Source organism: Apus apus, chromosome 10, assembly GCF_020740795.1.
Source record: "Apus apus isolate bApuApu2 chromosome 10, bApuApu2.pri.cur, whole genome shotgun sequence".
NCBI classification, from domain to species: domain Eukaryota; kingdom Metazoa; phylum Chordata; class Aves; order Apodiformes; family Apodidae; genus Apus; species Apus apus.
The window spans coordinates 6996460-7011702 of NC_067291.1; the positions used below are offsets into that span (position 1 = coordinate 6996460).

General features: G+C 39.2%; 1 protein-coding gene and 1 long non-coding RNA gene across 4 annotated transcripts in view; one reads left to right on the plus strand and one right to left on the minus strand.

The window, feature by feature from the left end:
* The window catches only part of MYO1E (myosin IE), a 90609-nt gene that overhangs the window by 63637 nt on the left and 11729 nt on the right, over positions 1-15243 (plus strand). For all 3 annotated transcript variants that reach the window (XR_007890393.1, XM_051628075.1, XM_051628076.1), the window contains exons 19-25: positions 1520-1664; positions 4774-4888; positions 5575-5744; positions 6208-6353; positions 9772-9918; positions 11454-11611; positions 12401-12493. Coding sequence is in view for 2 of the 3 variants with exons in the window: in XM_051628075.1 (XP_051484035.1) it covers positions 1520-1664; positions 4774-4888; positions 5575-5744; positions 6208-6353; positions 9772-9918; positions 11454-11611; positions 12401-12493 (974 nt within the window). In the remaining variant the exon portion in view is untranslated. The remainder of the gene's footprint in view (positions 1-1519; positions 1665-4773; positions 4889-5574; positions 5745-6207; positions 6354-9771; positions 9919-11453; positions 11612-12400; positions 12494-15243) is intronic.
* Positions 10127-11827, minus strand: LOC127388511 (uncharacterized). The gene is made up of 3 exons (XR_007890394.1): positions 11737-11827; positions 11076-11225; positions 10127-10305 (listed from the first exon to the last, which is right to left on the minus strand). It is a non-coding gene; the product is annotated as an uncharacterized LOC127388511 (long non-coding RNA).

Here is a 15243-nt window from a genome sequence, read left to right on the forward strand (position 1 = left end):
TAAATACTCTGGGAGTTACTTTAACTTACAGCTCCTTACTAATTTCCATCTGTTTATCCAATAAAGTGTCCATTCACATTATCTGTAAACATAGATTATGTATATTATACTTCTATACATAAGATAGTATAACAGCTACTTTGTTACATCATCATGCATAGTACCTGAGCATTTAAATAATAATAGATTTGAACATCAGTAACATCAGTAGACCCTCTTGAATCATACTGAATTATTCAAAAATTACCTTTCTCTTTTCATATATTTGCTATTCAGAGGTGTTTTGGATTTTGTGATATGTTCCTTTTTAATTGTTTGCTTTTTCTCTTTGGGTGGTACTGTTATTTAAGTTGCATGACACTGTTTCTGGTTCCTGGCTGGACGACATTTTAGATTTGACAAGAATGAGTACTGAACGTTCCCTTAATTAATTTTCTAACAATTCCTTGTGTGATTTTTGAGAACATTTTATTAGGATATGCCTAAATCTTCTTAAGAAACAGCAACTTTGGAGTTACAACTGAGGCCCATACTTCATAACTTTTTTCATTAGTTGAATATTTTTACTAATAAGCATGATTTAGTTTATATAACTCAAGTATGCTTAAGGCATTGAAAAACAATTGTCAAGAGTAAAGAACAAAAAAGATTGGAGAGAGAAATCTGTCATAATGTATTTAGCTTCATTGTCAAGGAGTCTGAATAGCTGCTGCCAGAGAAGTTTCTTATCCATAGACATGCAGAGGCAGCTAAAGCCCATCAGTGTTCCTCTGTGAGCAGTGGAACAAGGCAGCTTTGTAACTCCTGCCTGGCTGTTCCAAAAGCCCAAGTTATTCCTGAAGAAGTGGACAGAGGCTGCAACCTGGCATCTACCTAAATTTCAAGGCTTAAAGAGAATACCATGACACAGAAGACTACTCAGCACTTCCTATCAAAGACATGTTATTCTAGCACTTCCCTGTTTCCTTCCCTAGTCTTTTGTATTGTCAGTTCTCAGTGTTCCCTCCAGGTAGCACCAACATCACTGCATCTTTCCTCTTCTACCAGAAGCTGAGCCAAAGGCTTTCTGGGATAAAGCCAAGAATGGCTCATTGCTAAATGCAGACCAGCTGTTGAACAGGTGGGTTAGGAGCATGAGCTGTCCACTTGCTTAGAAACACAAAAGGCCTTTGTAAGAATAAGAGAAGACAGAGAAGGCTTGAGGTACTTAAATCTGTACCATAAGTCACTGCTAGTAAATAAACTTGCCCTGGACTTCAGGGGTTCTCAGCAGAACTTTCCATTAGCTACTGCAGTTACCAAATAGTAATTTAGCATCTGAAAATGAGAGACTCCAGTTGTTTGGTCTTGCTAAACAAGTAACTTCCTAATATTGTGCATCTTCCCACACTCCAACATTCTGTAAGTCCTGCTGAAATTGTCAGCCCTTCCCCCGGGTAGTACTGACTCAGAGTCAGTGGTATGATGCTGCTGCTGCTGTTTGATGTCAGGTTTTAACCTTTTCTCTTTGCTGGTTAAGGTATGCCATTCTGACCAAAGCAACATGGCCTTCCTGGAAAGGAGAAGAAAAACAAGGAGTGCTCCACCTGCTTCAGTCAGTCAACATGGATCCTGACCAATACCAGCTTGGGAAATCCAAAGTCTTCATCAAAGCTCCAGAGTCTGTAAGTGTGACAGAACATGTGTCTTGAAATATGAAAGTGACTTGTGAAATAAAAGGCTTGCCCACTTGGAAGTTGAGCATGATAGCTGCTAGGGTGGGAGAAGCTTGTAAGTCAAGCTGTGCAGATCTGTCATAGGGACCTCAAGGCTGTACAGAGATTCTAGGCACCTTCACAACAGGCACAATGCATAAGGACCCTGAGTGATTTTGACACTAATACAAGAAGCATTACATGCATCAAGAAGAGGAGATGGGATATAAAGATGCTTTGGTGTCAAATTGCACATGGTGACATTCCTTTAGGGAATCTGTCATAAGGAGGAATATCATGGCATGGAAATGTATCTATGACCATTAGACCAAGACAATAGGTCCTCTTCTCAGTATAAGAACTACTGATGAAAGTACAACCCCCAGTTATAGTAAGGATATGTTACACATCAGGGAGTAAATCAGTGCTCAGGGTGGGGGGCATCATAAGGCTGGTTTTGTTCAGCTGCTAAACTGCACAAAAAAAGGGTTTTTTTACATCACTGTTCAGGAAAGTTGTCAAGGAAAAAACTGTGCTGTACTCACCATCATATATCCCTTATTTATCAGAAGCAATTTGTATAGCATACTTTGCAGTTGAGCCTTATCTGGTTTCTTGGTGCTTTACCTGGAGTTACATGTCAAAATCAGAATTCTTCTGCTCCTGTCATTTTGTTTTCCTGGAATACACTTTTTGCTCTGTAAGTAATTGAGGCAGTGACACTGCTCTCCAGTCACATGGGAAGATCTCTGTTAAAGGGAAAAAGATAACACTTTTCCATGCCCTAATAGAAATGGTGTTGTTTCTACCAGAAATAGGATAAGATAGTATCTTCTTGGTTCAGGAGTAAAAGGATTTTACATTCCTGCCATCTGAGAGACATGTTAATATAATAAATCAAATACCATTCAAGATGTAGGTCATTAGAATACTTAGATGCATGTTGGCAGAGTAGGAGGTGCTAGTATAGGATTTAATCCTACTTTATCATTGCAAGCAACAGCTCAGCTAGCCAGTTATGAGGAAGTGTGAGCTTCATCTGTCTTCCCCTGTAGCACAGGCCATGATCCTAAGATTATAGGCGAGTTTTGTCTTACAAAGGCAGTGCAGTAGCCTTGGCCATTAATCGATGTCTTTGATATCTCTTCTTGTGACATTAGTTCTGACTTTTAGTCCTTTACAGATGACCTCAACTTTACTATAGGGTAGTAGCCAGTACACATGCTGGTCAAGTGTGTATTTGAATTATTAATTAATGTATTAATTAATACAGACAATTAAGTTCCTTGTAATTACAAGGGACCAGAATTAGTAATTTAAGCAACGTCTTCCAGCCTTGTGTTCATTATCTTACATGTAGCAAACCTCTTCTTGTTTTCATTGTAAAATTATTTTACATCCCTGTCATTCACTGCAGTTAGTTACAAGCCTATATAAGTTGAAAAATGTCTAATGAGCTTAATATTCTAAAACTTTATTTATATATTTTAGTAGCAAAGACAATAATTTCTCATAATATTAAAGTATAGGCTAGGTTTCTATTACTGTTGAGAAAAATGATTTTTTAGATGGTAGATGAAAATTTTTCTTTCTCCCATCAAAAAGAGCACCTCTTGTGGTTAATCACATGAAAAATACTTACTTGCTCAGGACTTTATAATACATATTTTAGGAAAAAAAAAAAAGTATTTTTATTTTAAAACTTACGAACCATATTTTAACTCAGTGTTTTCATTGAACTTCCTTAATTGTCACCTTCAACTGCAGATGAAAGACTATTTTGCATTGAGTTTTTTCAATTAACATCATTATTAGAGAAATAAATAGTGAGTGTTCACAGGAGGCATTGTTTCTGTAACCTAAATTGCACAAGGGCTTGATCATGCCCCTGCTGAAGCTGAGGGAGTTTTTGCATCAGGAGCACTCATGGCTGTGTGCTGAAACCCTGCCTAGTGCTTGTGTGTTTGTGAAGATATTTTTTTTTTTTTAGTAAGTTTGCTGTAGATGGAGAGTTGCCAACTATAAAATAAGATTTTATAGGTGGTAGAAAGGAGGCTTCATTATTTACATTTCTATGAAACACCTGAATAAATAACTGTACAAGAGCAAGTGAGGTTCTGTGGAAATAATTTTCACTAGATCAAGTTTCCTTTTTAAGATCAATATGGACAACAGTGTTTTTCTAGATTTGCATGGTTTAGGGCAGCAAATTCAAAGAAAGGGTTCCTAAAGAGCAGGGTTCCTAAAGTTTGCTTCTTGATACACCTGTTTTTACTGCTTTTATCTCTTTTGGAAGATACAAGAAAAGTAGTTATGAATATTTAACACATAGTACAGGGAAATAACAAGCAACAGCCGTGTCAGTGGGCTGATTTAGCACAGCAACTGTTGGTCAAATGCTTGTTGTTCTGACATTTAATTGAACTTGAAGTATGTAAAAGGCTCTAGTAAAATATGCTGTATCCTACAATAATTCTGAAGTTGTTCTAATGCATTACATATATATATGTTTTAGTGGCACCTGAGAAATTCCCAAAAACAGGGATGCATGTTCCATTTCTGTTTTGATAAGTTAGCATTTTCTCTTGAATTCTGACAGTATTTTAGACCTCAAAATCTTATTACCATGTACTGAAATACAAGATCATAATTGTAAATCATGCAACCAGCTGAAAAACTTCACTGCTGGGAAAGAATGGAGCCAGTGGGCATGAGAGTATGACATTCAGCTAGGGGAGAAAGTCGCATGTGAGTACAGTGTGTTATGTTACACATTGCACAGATCCCCATAGACATGTTCTGACAAGAGAAACGTGAATGTGAATCCATATTCTTCTTCCTTACCATTAGGTATCACGATTAATGGATAGACTGGTAAGAGCCAGAACTGCTCAACCGTTAGAGATTTCTGCCAGGAAAGGTTACCTTACCATTCTGATCTTAGATCCTGTAGTTGTGGTAGAAGCTCCAGCTTGGATCTAATGTGAAATGCACCGGAAAGTTGTTGAAAGTAAAATACGGCTTTTTCTTGAACTTTTTTTGCAAAATGTTTGACCCACCCTACTGTCTCTTTGTACAGCTATTTTTGTTAGAAGAGATGAGAGAGAGGAAGTATGACGGGTATGCCAGGGCCATCCAGAAGGCATGGAGGAAGTATGTGGCCAGGAAAAAATACGTACAGATGAGAGAAGAAGGTAGGTCATATCTTCTGATGACAGATATTTCACACGTGGTTCCAGGAACAGAAAACGTGCTACAAGAGAAAAAGGAAGTATATCCCTCTCTATAGAGAAAACCATTGGATTGCAGATGACTGTCTAAGAATGGCTGAAAATTGTTGGACACCTAAGGTACCACTGATGATGTTGGATTTCTTTGACTACCCCAGTGTTTTGCTCTCAAAACAAAGCCAGACTGAGTATGAGAGAATTCAGGAATGTTCCAGGGGAAGTGAAAAAGGAAAAGCTTTCCACAGGTGTACAGGATCTAGATAGTCTGTAGATGATACACATCAATCCAAGGACTGTAATGCTTAGCTGTATGTGTGACCTGGGTTTCTGTGAATGAACAACATTCTGAGCTTGGAAAAGTTAATCTTTAATCTCCAGCAATGAGTAAGATATTCCTTAGTTCCAGAAGTGTTACCAGTTCATCAGAACTGCTGAGCTTTCCATCGGTGTATTTCATTAGGAATGAATTTAAAAATCACATGGATATATATATAAAGGATGAGTAGCAGCACTTCACTCTTTTTCCCATATTAAAACAATCTGTTTATCACTTCTTCCCCAGAAGTTGTGCTTGAAACGGTTAGCTCTTACAGATCATGAGTTTAGAAAATGTAGTAAATACTAATCAACTTCTATTTTTGGTATTTAAGCATCAGATCTATTGCTGAACAAGAAGGAGAGACGGCGGAACAGCATTAACAGGAATTTTGTGGGAGATTACATAGGCATGGAGGACCATCCAGAGCTACGCCAGTTTGTGGGGAAACGGGAGAAGATCGATTTTGCAGACACCGTAACTAAATATGATAGACGGTTTAAGGTAGGTTTAAGAGCAATGTCCACTAATGATTTGTTCTGCCAGGGAGTTACAGATGTCTTTATCATCCTTGAACAGAAACTCCACCATGTTAGTGTGATACTATCTAGGATACCAGCTTGAATAATGTGTATTTGACCTAAAAGATAGAGAGGGAAGCAGTTACACCCTTGTTTTCGGAACATTGCCATTGTCAGACCTATTGTCCCAGGATGAAGGCTTTGTGGGACTCGCAGGGCAGAAAGCTGCATTAGTTAGGAAATAGGGAACAAAGCTACTTTCCTGTCCTGGGCAGTCTGACCCTGAGGTCTTGTGATTAATCACATCAGTATTGTTTTCACTTGAATCAAAGACTAACAGTGTTGCCCCAAATCATAGTACATTATATATCTTTGGAGCAGCATCTCAGCATTAGGGCATTGATTTCCCCATAGCTGTGTATTTGGAATTTATTTTTGTGTTTCAGAGTGTCAAGCGAGATCTCGTCCTCACTCCCAAGTGCATTTACCTGATTGGGCGTGAAAAGGTAAAGCAGGGCCCAGAGAAGGGCCAAGTGAAGGAAGTCTTAAAGCGGAGGATGGAAGTGGAGAGAATTCTTTCTGTTTCACTAAGGTCAGCACCTTGAAAATATCTTTCCATTGACAGAGAAATTTGTGTAGGATGGGGGAAATAAGTTGATTGATGAACAGTGAATTTATTAAGCTGTATTAATTGACTCTTTTACACAAAGAAAAGCTGAAGCCTGATTTTCACTCCCAGCCCTGGTGTGTTAGAGCAATAGATGTTTATAGGCAACACACAAACATTTTCTGGCTAGTTATAATATTTCACTTACACTAGATCTCACCTGCCTGGTTTGTGTCCCCTGATGTATTCTGTGGTGCATTGGGGTAAGTTTAAATTAGATACTAGAACAAAATGTCTTCACTGGAAGAGTAATTAAACATTGGAATAGGCTGCCCAGGGAGGTGTCTGAATCTCTGTCACTGGCGGTGTTTAAGAGACACAAATGTGGTGCTTAGGAACATGGTTTAAGCACTGGACTTGGCAGAGTTGTGTTAATGGTTGATAGAGTTAGATCATGGTTGGAGTTGATGATCTTAAAGGTCTTTTCCAACCAGAATGATTCTGTGGTTTCTAGTTGGATTTCACATCACTTGAGTTGACTGAATGTTAAGCCCAGGTTCCAGGAAATAGCCAAGGTTTCCACACCTTGAAAGCTGAGAAACCCAGGCAGGTGAGCAAAACCAGGAAGAATCTGCCCATGAAACCAGTGGATTCTTGTCTATAATGTCATCCCTTTGAAGAGGAGTGAACAAAGTCTCTGGATACCTCTGCATTGTTATTGCAGTTTATCAGAGCTGGTAGCTGAGTGCAATTTAATACAAAAGAATACCAATCCAGGGCAACAAGTGTACTTTAAATATTGAAACAAATAGCTGTTTTTAACAGAATACAAGTCTTCTCTTGAGTACTATGTATTAATAGCTACTACAAAGGTTTTTAGTACGTGCTTATAAAACATTCACATTAGCATAGCCAGAAATAATCTCAGACATTATCTGGAACTTAAACCCAGCAGATTTCACATTTTTGCAGAATTCTTCACAGCCATTTCAAGATTAGGGAAGGGTCTGCAAGATGTGTCTGCTCGCAGTACCATTTTCAAAACCTGTGCTTTATTTACCACACATGGTTATTATGAAAGGTGAAACAAAATAACTGTGGTAGATCTAGGTTGAAGCTGAGTAGGAACCTGTCTTTTTAGTGCTTCAAGCTGGACTGTGTGCTGTGCAAACCTTGAACAGCTTGCAGCCAGGCGCTTGAATTGAGCCTGTAGCATTCCAAAGGCATCATCACATGGAGTCAGCTGAAAGGGTGGCTGCCTGCCAAGTTAGTGAAAGCTGCTACACTCCTCCACATGTAAATAACAGTTCCACAGAACCTTCTGAAGCAAAACCCAGTGTGCTTAGTTCAGAGGAAATATGTATGTTACATTATGTCTAGTCATGTTTTAAACTTAGCTTACTGATTTTGTTTTGTTGTTAAAAGCATTGGGATCTCTTAACTTGGTATTGAAGCAGCTTAGCAGTAATCCAGTGCTCTGGCTGCAGAGGCTGTAGTGTTACTGCTCTGAAACCTGAGGTACTCTTGTCTCATTGACAGGAGTTAGTGCTTGTAATATTTAACTGGCTGCAATTAGTAAAATTAGAGTGAAACCTTTATTTAGTACATTTATTACCTACTATGGTTTTTTTGGGGAAAAAAAAATCCTCCCCAAAGAGTTTTTCAGCTGTCAGGCTCAAAGCAAGGATGGTGTTAATTCTAACTTGCATTCTCCCATGTGTTTTCAAAACTGCAATTTGTTGTCCCTATAATTTAAATTTTCTACACTTGTAAGATAATTTATTTGTTTTGAAGTGAATCTCAAACCTCCGTGCTGGAAGAAAGTAATTGCAATAACATTCTTCATGAGCTTATCCAGGATGGATTTAGCTCTGTTCTGTATTGCAGCCTCAAAAGTTTATGTTTCAATTCTTAATTGTTCTATTGTTCATGTAATAAGAAATTTTAACTAATTCCATACAAAATAAAATATATTTTAAAGGGAGGGAGGACAACTGGAAGCAGAGAAGCTTTGGCTTCAGACTCTGTGCAGTGGACAAAACAACCTGGAGCCGCAGATCTGCCAGGAATACTTAACAGTATCTAATGCTGCTCCTTTATTTCTGCTGTACTCCATTTTATGAAATATCATGCTGGTGATGTGATAATTGTTTTGTGATAAGAGTAAGCCATTCTTAGCTCTGCACAGTTGTCAAAAGTCCTATGCTGTATTTTCTCCCAGCCACACATTTCCTACACTAGCACAGGGGAAGGAACAGAAATGTACATGAATAAAAAAAGGGTGAGGAGCAGAGGGAAGGCTGCCCCTTCTGTCAGCTCAGCAACATGAAATGGATTGAAACTGGTTATGAAATCACACATGAAATTAGAGGTTTCTTGTCACTTCTAATCTGAAGCAAATGTGGACAGCTGCCTGAGCAGCAGTCCCCTGCCTCTGTCCTTATGCTCCTACCATGCCCATGTCTGATCTAGCACTGTGCTCCCATGCAGTGACCTGGTTCTATAAGCTCATCCTGGGGGATACTAACCAGCTTCAAAGTACTATTAATTTACTGTGGGATCAGCAGTTGGAAGCACAGAATCCTACATTTGCTTATATGCTATTCAAGTCAGGAAGTAAGGGGGGACCCACAGCCTCCATTTTCAGGTGTTACAGTTTTACGTGGAAAGCTTTGTTCCTACCTCTTTGTTGAGAGGATGCAGGAGCAGACAGGCACCAGTGTGGCTGTAGCTGGGAAGGATGTCAGCATGCTGTTAATAGGAAGAAAGATACACATGTAAACAGCTGGAACAGTAGTAATCCTGGGTAGGACGCGACAGAACTGTTTTTACTCTGGGGACTCTGGGAAGGCAGAAATCAGCCTTGCACATTACTGATGGAGATACAATCTTCTGTGGTTTTCAGCATCTTCAGCAGGTGTAAATAGGAGGTGATTGAAAGGTGGCAATGGAACCAAATGTGTGTGGGTTTTATACTGTGTTAAAACAGTTGAAGCTAAAGCCTGTGGAAAGTTGAAAGCTTTCTGAATCTGCTTGCTTTGGGTTTCAGTCTTAAATTAGTAACCTTCAAGTTTCCAATTCACCTCTAGTCACAAGTTTTGCCATTATTGAGATGGGCTTTAACTGTAACTTTAGTAACACGTTCTTTTGAGAACAGTAATTACTGTAAAATGACTTAAGTAGTAGCATTCTTGTCTCTCAAAAAAGATTGTTTCAGATGCTCTATTATCAACTCCTGAAAAAAAAAAAACCCAAACCTGTTCTCAGAACGCAAAACTGTAATAATACTGCTTGGGTTTTCTTAGGTTTTTAAAAATTAACCATGAGTGCTCTGCAAATGTCATTGGCTGTATTTGCTGATGACAATTTAATCTGAATGGTCTATGCTCTGATTTCTTTTCAGCACAATGCAGGATGACATATTCATTCTACATGAACAGGAATATGATAGTTTCCTTGAATCAGTCTTCAAAACTGAGTTTTTAAGCCTCTTATCAAAAAGATACGAAGAGAAAACACAAAGAAAACTACCTCTGAAATTCAGCAACACGTAAGTTATGTTTTTTTTCAATAGGCCCTTAAGAATAAATAATCCTTGTTCTTGCTGCCAGGGCACATGAGGGCTAGTTGTTGAGCTCCTGACATTATGCTTTATTTTAAAATACTAAGAGGCAGCACAAGGTAAAAATCTATACATATCAGGAGACCAGGCTTTCTGATCAGCTCATCAGAGTGGTAGGTTCAGGTTGTACCTTGGCCACTTTTCACTGTTCGTGTGCATAGAAGAGTTGTCTTCATCCTACTGAACATCAGGCTCAGGGTCAGCAGAGCAATGGACAGGCCAGTCACTGCACAATTCATGTGCCACCATAGTGCAAGCTCTCCATCTCCATGCTGGCTGCTCCTTCCTATCCTCTTCTAACTCCTTAACCTTGACCTAGGAGTGGAAAAATCATGAACAGTTTGAAAGACAATTCCAGAGACACAGTGTAAAAAACTGAAATTCTGAAGTTTGTTGTGGGGACAGAAGACTGCAGAGTGAGAGGATAATTCTAAAAGAGCCTCATTAAAGAAATTATATTGGGAACATTTTTTAGAAACAGGCATGAAAAGCTACAGAATGTTTGATGTTCATTGTAGCTGTAAGGACATACTGGAAACTATCCAACAAATGTGCTTTTGTTGATACTATCCATTAAGCAGATTAGCAACAGCAGGCCTTGGATCTGTGTGTTTATTTCCTGCAAAAAAGTGGAAGAATTATAAAAGGTAACGGGAGATTATTTTAGTTTTAAAAGTGTGTAGGAGGACAACTGAAGTGTGGAATATTCCTGCAGTCTGTACTCCTATACACTGGGAATTCAAAGTCAGCACCAGGAGTAAATTTTTCATCCATGTAAGATGTAACATACTGTACTTCTGGGGTCTTGCCCAAAACCAAACTGTAGCTTCCTTAGCTCATGTTTTGTTATACTTCAGAGCAGATAGATAGTTTGGAAATGCAGGGAAAGAACGTGTGTGTGTGCGCGCGCACGTGCAACAGTGGAAATAAATAAATAAATGTGAAGTATTCAAGGATATGTATGCAAAAACATCTACTACCAGCACCTGCACAAGGCCCACTCCTAAAGTATATATTGGTATTTACATGCCAGTATACACACATATATATCAATCTAATGTGTGTATATATCCAATGGTACGTACAGAAGAGTGTTGAACAGTGAGGCACTCTGGCTTGCTCCATCAGAGGCTGCTGCAGGGGCAGTGATGATTGATAGCAGGCACATCTTGTATGCAGATCTTTGCATGTTTTCCCTCAAAGCTCACTGTACTCCTCATGTAACCTTTGGGAAGCTGTACAAGAAAGTTTAAACATCAGTTAAGAACATTTTTTTAAAGCATGAAGAAGAGATTTAATTAGGTAGTTTATGTCAGTTAAGTCACTCAGAGAACACAGATTCTCAGTCTAAGCTTTTTACTTTCGTATTTCTAAGTTACCAGCTGCCAAGTGATATTGTCCTGCTTTGACATAGAAATGCTTTCTGGTTTTTTTTATTCCATGTGTTCATGTGCTTATATTAGACTTGAAGTGAAGCTGAAAAAGGAGAGCTGGGGGCCGTGGAGCAGTAGTGGGTCTCGACAAGTGCAGTTCATGCAAGGCCAAGGAGACGTAGCCATTCTCAAGCCAAGTAATAAAGTGCTGCAGATCAGCATTGGACCTGGGCTACCAAAGAATTCCCGTAAGTATGAACCTGCCTTTGCAAATTAGTGAATGCTTTAGAGCTTTAGAAAGTGGTTGTTGCGTTCTGTCTTTGCTTGCCTGTAGCCCCAGCATGTTCTTGATTTATTTCTCCGTAATACTTACTTAAAACATTTATAGATCCTAATGATCCAGCAGAATTCCCTGCTGCTCTGTCATCTTGCTGGAATTTTGTTATTCTCACTAGATACTGTTTCTGAAATTCTTTGCCCTGTGGAAAAAGAAATGAAGGCATTTAATTGTGTGACATAGCACAAATGGCACAATTAGAGAAGAATTTTGGGAGAGAGTCTTTCACTTTGCTCTGCAGACTCGCTGATGAAGAAGTGACAGGACAGGTTGTGCTAGGAGGAAGGGTAACCTCTGTGCATCACTGGAGATTGAGCTAGAAATATACCAGTCTCTCAGGTTTCCTGTTCTACCTTTTTCTCATACTAATTGCAGATTAGAAACAGTATAGCCAAAAGTACCACTGTGCACATGTTTATAGACAAGTTAAGAGGTCTTTGGGGCCTCGTTTACCATGGTCTTGCCACAGCTTTACTTCATGTCCTGTGGCTGAACTGGAGCTCAAATGGGAGAATATGCCCAAGTCATCCTTGTTGCACCTAAAGCTTTAGCACAACATGGCTAACACTGTAGGAGTCAGATTCATTATTCTTAAAGATCAGCTCATTCTAATCACAGAGTACGTGCCTGGCAGCCAGAAGGACTTACCCTAATTAATGTAATTACAAAAGGGTACCAAAATATTGTTGGTTTCTTTTAGGTCCTACTAGACGGAACCTTACCCAAAGCAGAGGGTATTCCAACAGGTCTCACAGTCAGACTTACCCTATGAGAGCTGCACCTCCTCCTCCTGGTAAGTCCTTTTAGCCTCAAGCAAAAAACCAACAGCTTCCAAATTAAGGCTCTCTTTACTCTTGTCATATGATTATTTTTACCCATTAAAAAAAAAAAAATCACAGTAAAGGTTTAAAATCTTCTTTAAAAGATCCTGTCTGGAAGACATACATAGTAGGCATTTCTTGAAGTGTATTGATGGAGTTTGCAGACAACCAAACTGGTGTTCCACCAGGATACCCTGGGTGTCATTGTCCTTGGCATGTTCAGCCAATTAGCCTAAGACACTGAATGTAAAACTAACCCTGCAGCCAGCTTCACTTTCCTTCCTAGGGTGAAAGCCATACACTTACCAAACCACAGAGCTTTGCAGTGAAACTGCTTTCAGTGCCAGTAAACAATAAAATGCAATTTATGTCTCATTGTCCTACCCTGTTACTTAACAACTTTGTGTATGCTGAATGCTGAGACGTATTGGCTGTGCCAGGAAGCAGCATGGGTTTTTCTGCAGGGGGTTGATGTCATTAGGGTGTTTCACTTCTGCCCTTGAGAGATACGATTAATATAGCCTGTGAACTCAGGGAGGAGAACAATATTCCATTGACCCAACATTTCCCAAGTATTTTTTTTAACAAAGGGTTCTCTTTCAGTCAACTGTTTATTGAGAAACACAATGCTAACGGTGTAAGTTGCATGTGTGACCAGTCTTGGTCTCCAAATTAACTAGACAATTCCCAATCCTCGTAAAACCTCATAGGCATTTAAGTTAAACTAAGACTGCAGGATCTGCAAAAACTGCTTGTTGTAAAGCAGGAAATTACTGTAGCTAAAGGAGTTAACCTGTCTGCAAACAGATAGTAAATACCCATACAGGATGAGTTAAAGCAAGGAAAGTCTAGTTTAATATTTTCAAAAACTCCTTCAGCAGTTTAACAGCTACAGGAAAAGATGAAAACCTTGGTTGAAGAAGCCTTGTCCTGCAGACCAAGCCCAAACTTGTTTAATGTAGGTAAGGTAGTCTGGATTTAGACTGGCACCAGTAGGATGCCCATACCTGCAGTATGACCTTTTGAAATCATACCTGCCCAAGTGCTTATGACAGCTCCTGTACAGACACATCAACAGAGTCCTAATTAGAAAAGCCTGCCTGTGAGTGCAGCAAGACACAGGGTAACTTTCTGCATGGGATTGATGGCATCAGGGTGTTCACCTCTGCCATAGAATTAAAAAATTGAGGCTGTGAACTCTGAGAACAATATTCTGTTGACCCACCATTTCCCATGTGTTCAACTGTGGACTTGAACTAGATGTTCAGGGACCACTGAAACCATACTGTAGTGTCCAGGCAGGGTAAGTGTAACTACTGGAGTTAAATGCTGTGTTATGCATTAAGGTATCTTGTTTATAAGGTGAGTAAAGTATTTCATACAGGCCTAAAATCAGTTATCATAACATGTTTTCATGGTTTTTTTGTTTGTGGTCATTTTTTAAATTCAAACTCTTTTGTAAATTGGCCAATTATAGCTGGACAAATAAGAGTGAAGACAGCTGTTACAAAAGAGTTCCAATTAGATTCTTCATACTTTCAAGGAGTCTGAGGCAATTGCATGATTTGGGCACATTCCTCCTTGAAAGGCACAAACAATTGTCTCCATGCCACTCTGACAACGTGGGGGAGCAACAACACTAGGGGCCTTGGTCTCTGAGCATTCAAAAAATATTCTACTATTTTCACCCCTGTTTTGAAATTAATGGTCCAGTAGCTGAACAGACTGTTAAGTGTATGTTCAGAATAGCAGAAACCTTCATTTACATACCTGTAATGCCTGTACTGTGCTAGTTTGGGTCCCAACGTGAGTTTTGTAAATTAGTGTGATGACTTCAGCTCTCCCACAGTACCAAGAGATCTCACCAGAAGCAAAGACCAGCTGTTGAAAGCAGTCAGGTTTTTTCCAAGCATCATGGTTATGAACCCTCCTCTCTGCACAGCTCTTCATTCTGCTAATTTTCAATAGGCATAATCACAGGGGAGAAAGGGCAGGGTCACCCACAGCATTAACAGTCTTATTTTTAATATAAGCATAGCTCCCATTTTAGTCAGTAGGGGTTTTAGGAATGTAAAACACACAGAACTGAACTCCTTTAGGCCCTGATCCTGCAAATAGCTCAGACATGGGTGGGTTTGTTTTAAGTTGAAGTCAGAGGCATAATTATTTAAAACCATTTTACTCCTGTCCTCACCTAGAAAATTCAGACTCCTTTTGAGCTATCAAAGTAGCAGCAAGACTTAGTAAAAAAAAATAATAAAAAGCAACCCAAAAACCCCCACAAAAACCAACAAATCCACAAGGAAAAAAACAACAAAACTTGCTTGTTAAAAGCGACAAATATTTATAGCAACTTAAAGTCTACCCAGTATTGAGGGAGTTGGGTGGAGTTTGACCTTTAAAAGAAGAAGAGACACCCCCAGCGATTCTACCTAGGTTTCAGTCAACCCGTATCTACAAAAATTTTACACAGTGTTGTAAACAGAGGTGTGGTGGTTACATGCTACCTAACATTAATAAGATTTAATCCTCTTGCTTCCTTGTAACATTCAAGGCACATGTCTCAAACTTGAGCACAAGCCCATGGAAACATGAACACAAACTAAATTGCCAACAGACCTGAAACCGTGTATAAATTACACCTGAAGGTTTCAACAGTTGTTGTAAGTTCCTTGAGAGCTGAGTCTCGCTGACAGCTGAGCCATCAACACAAGGAAAAGCC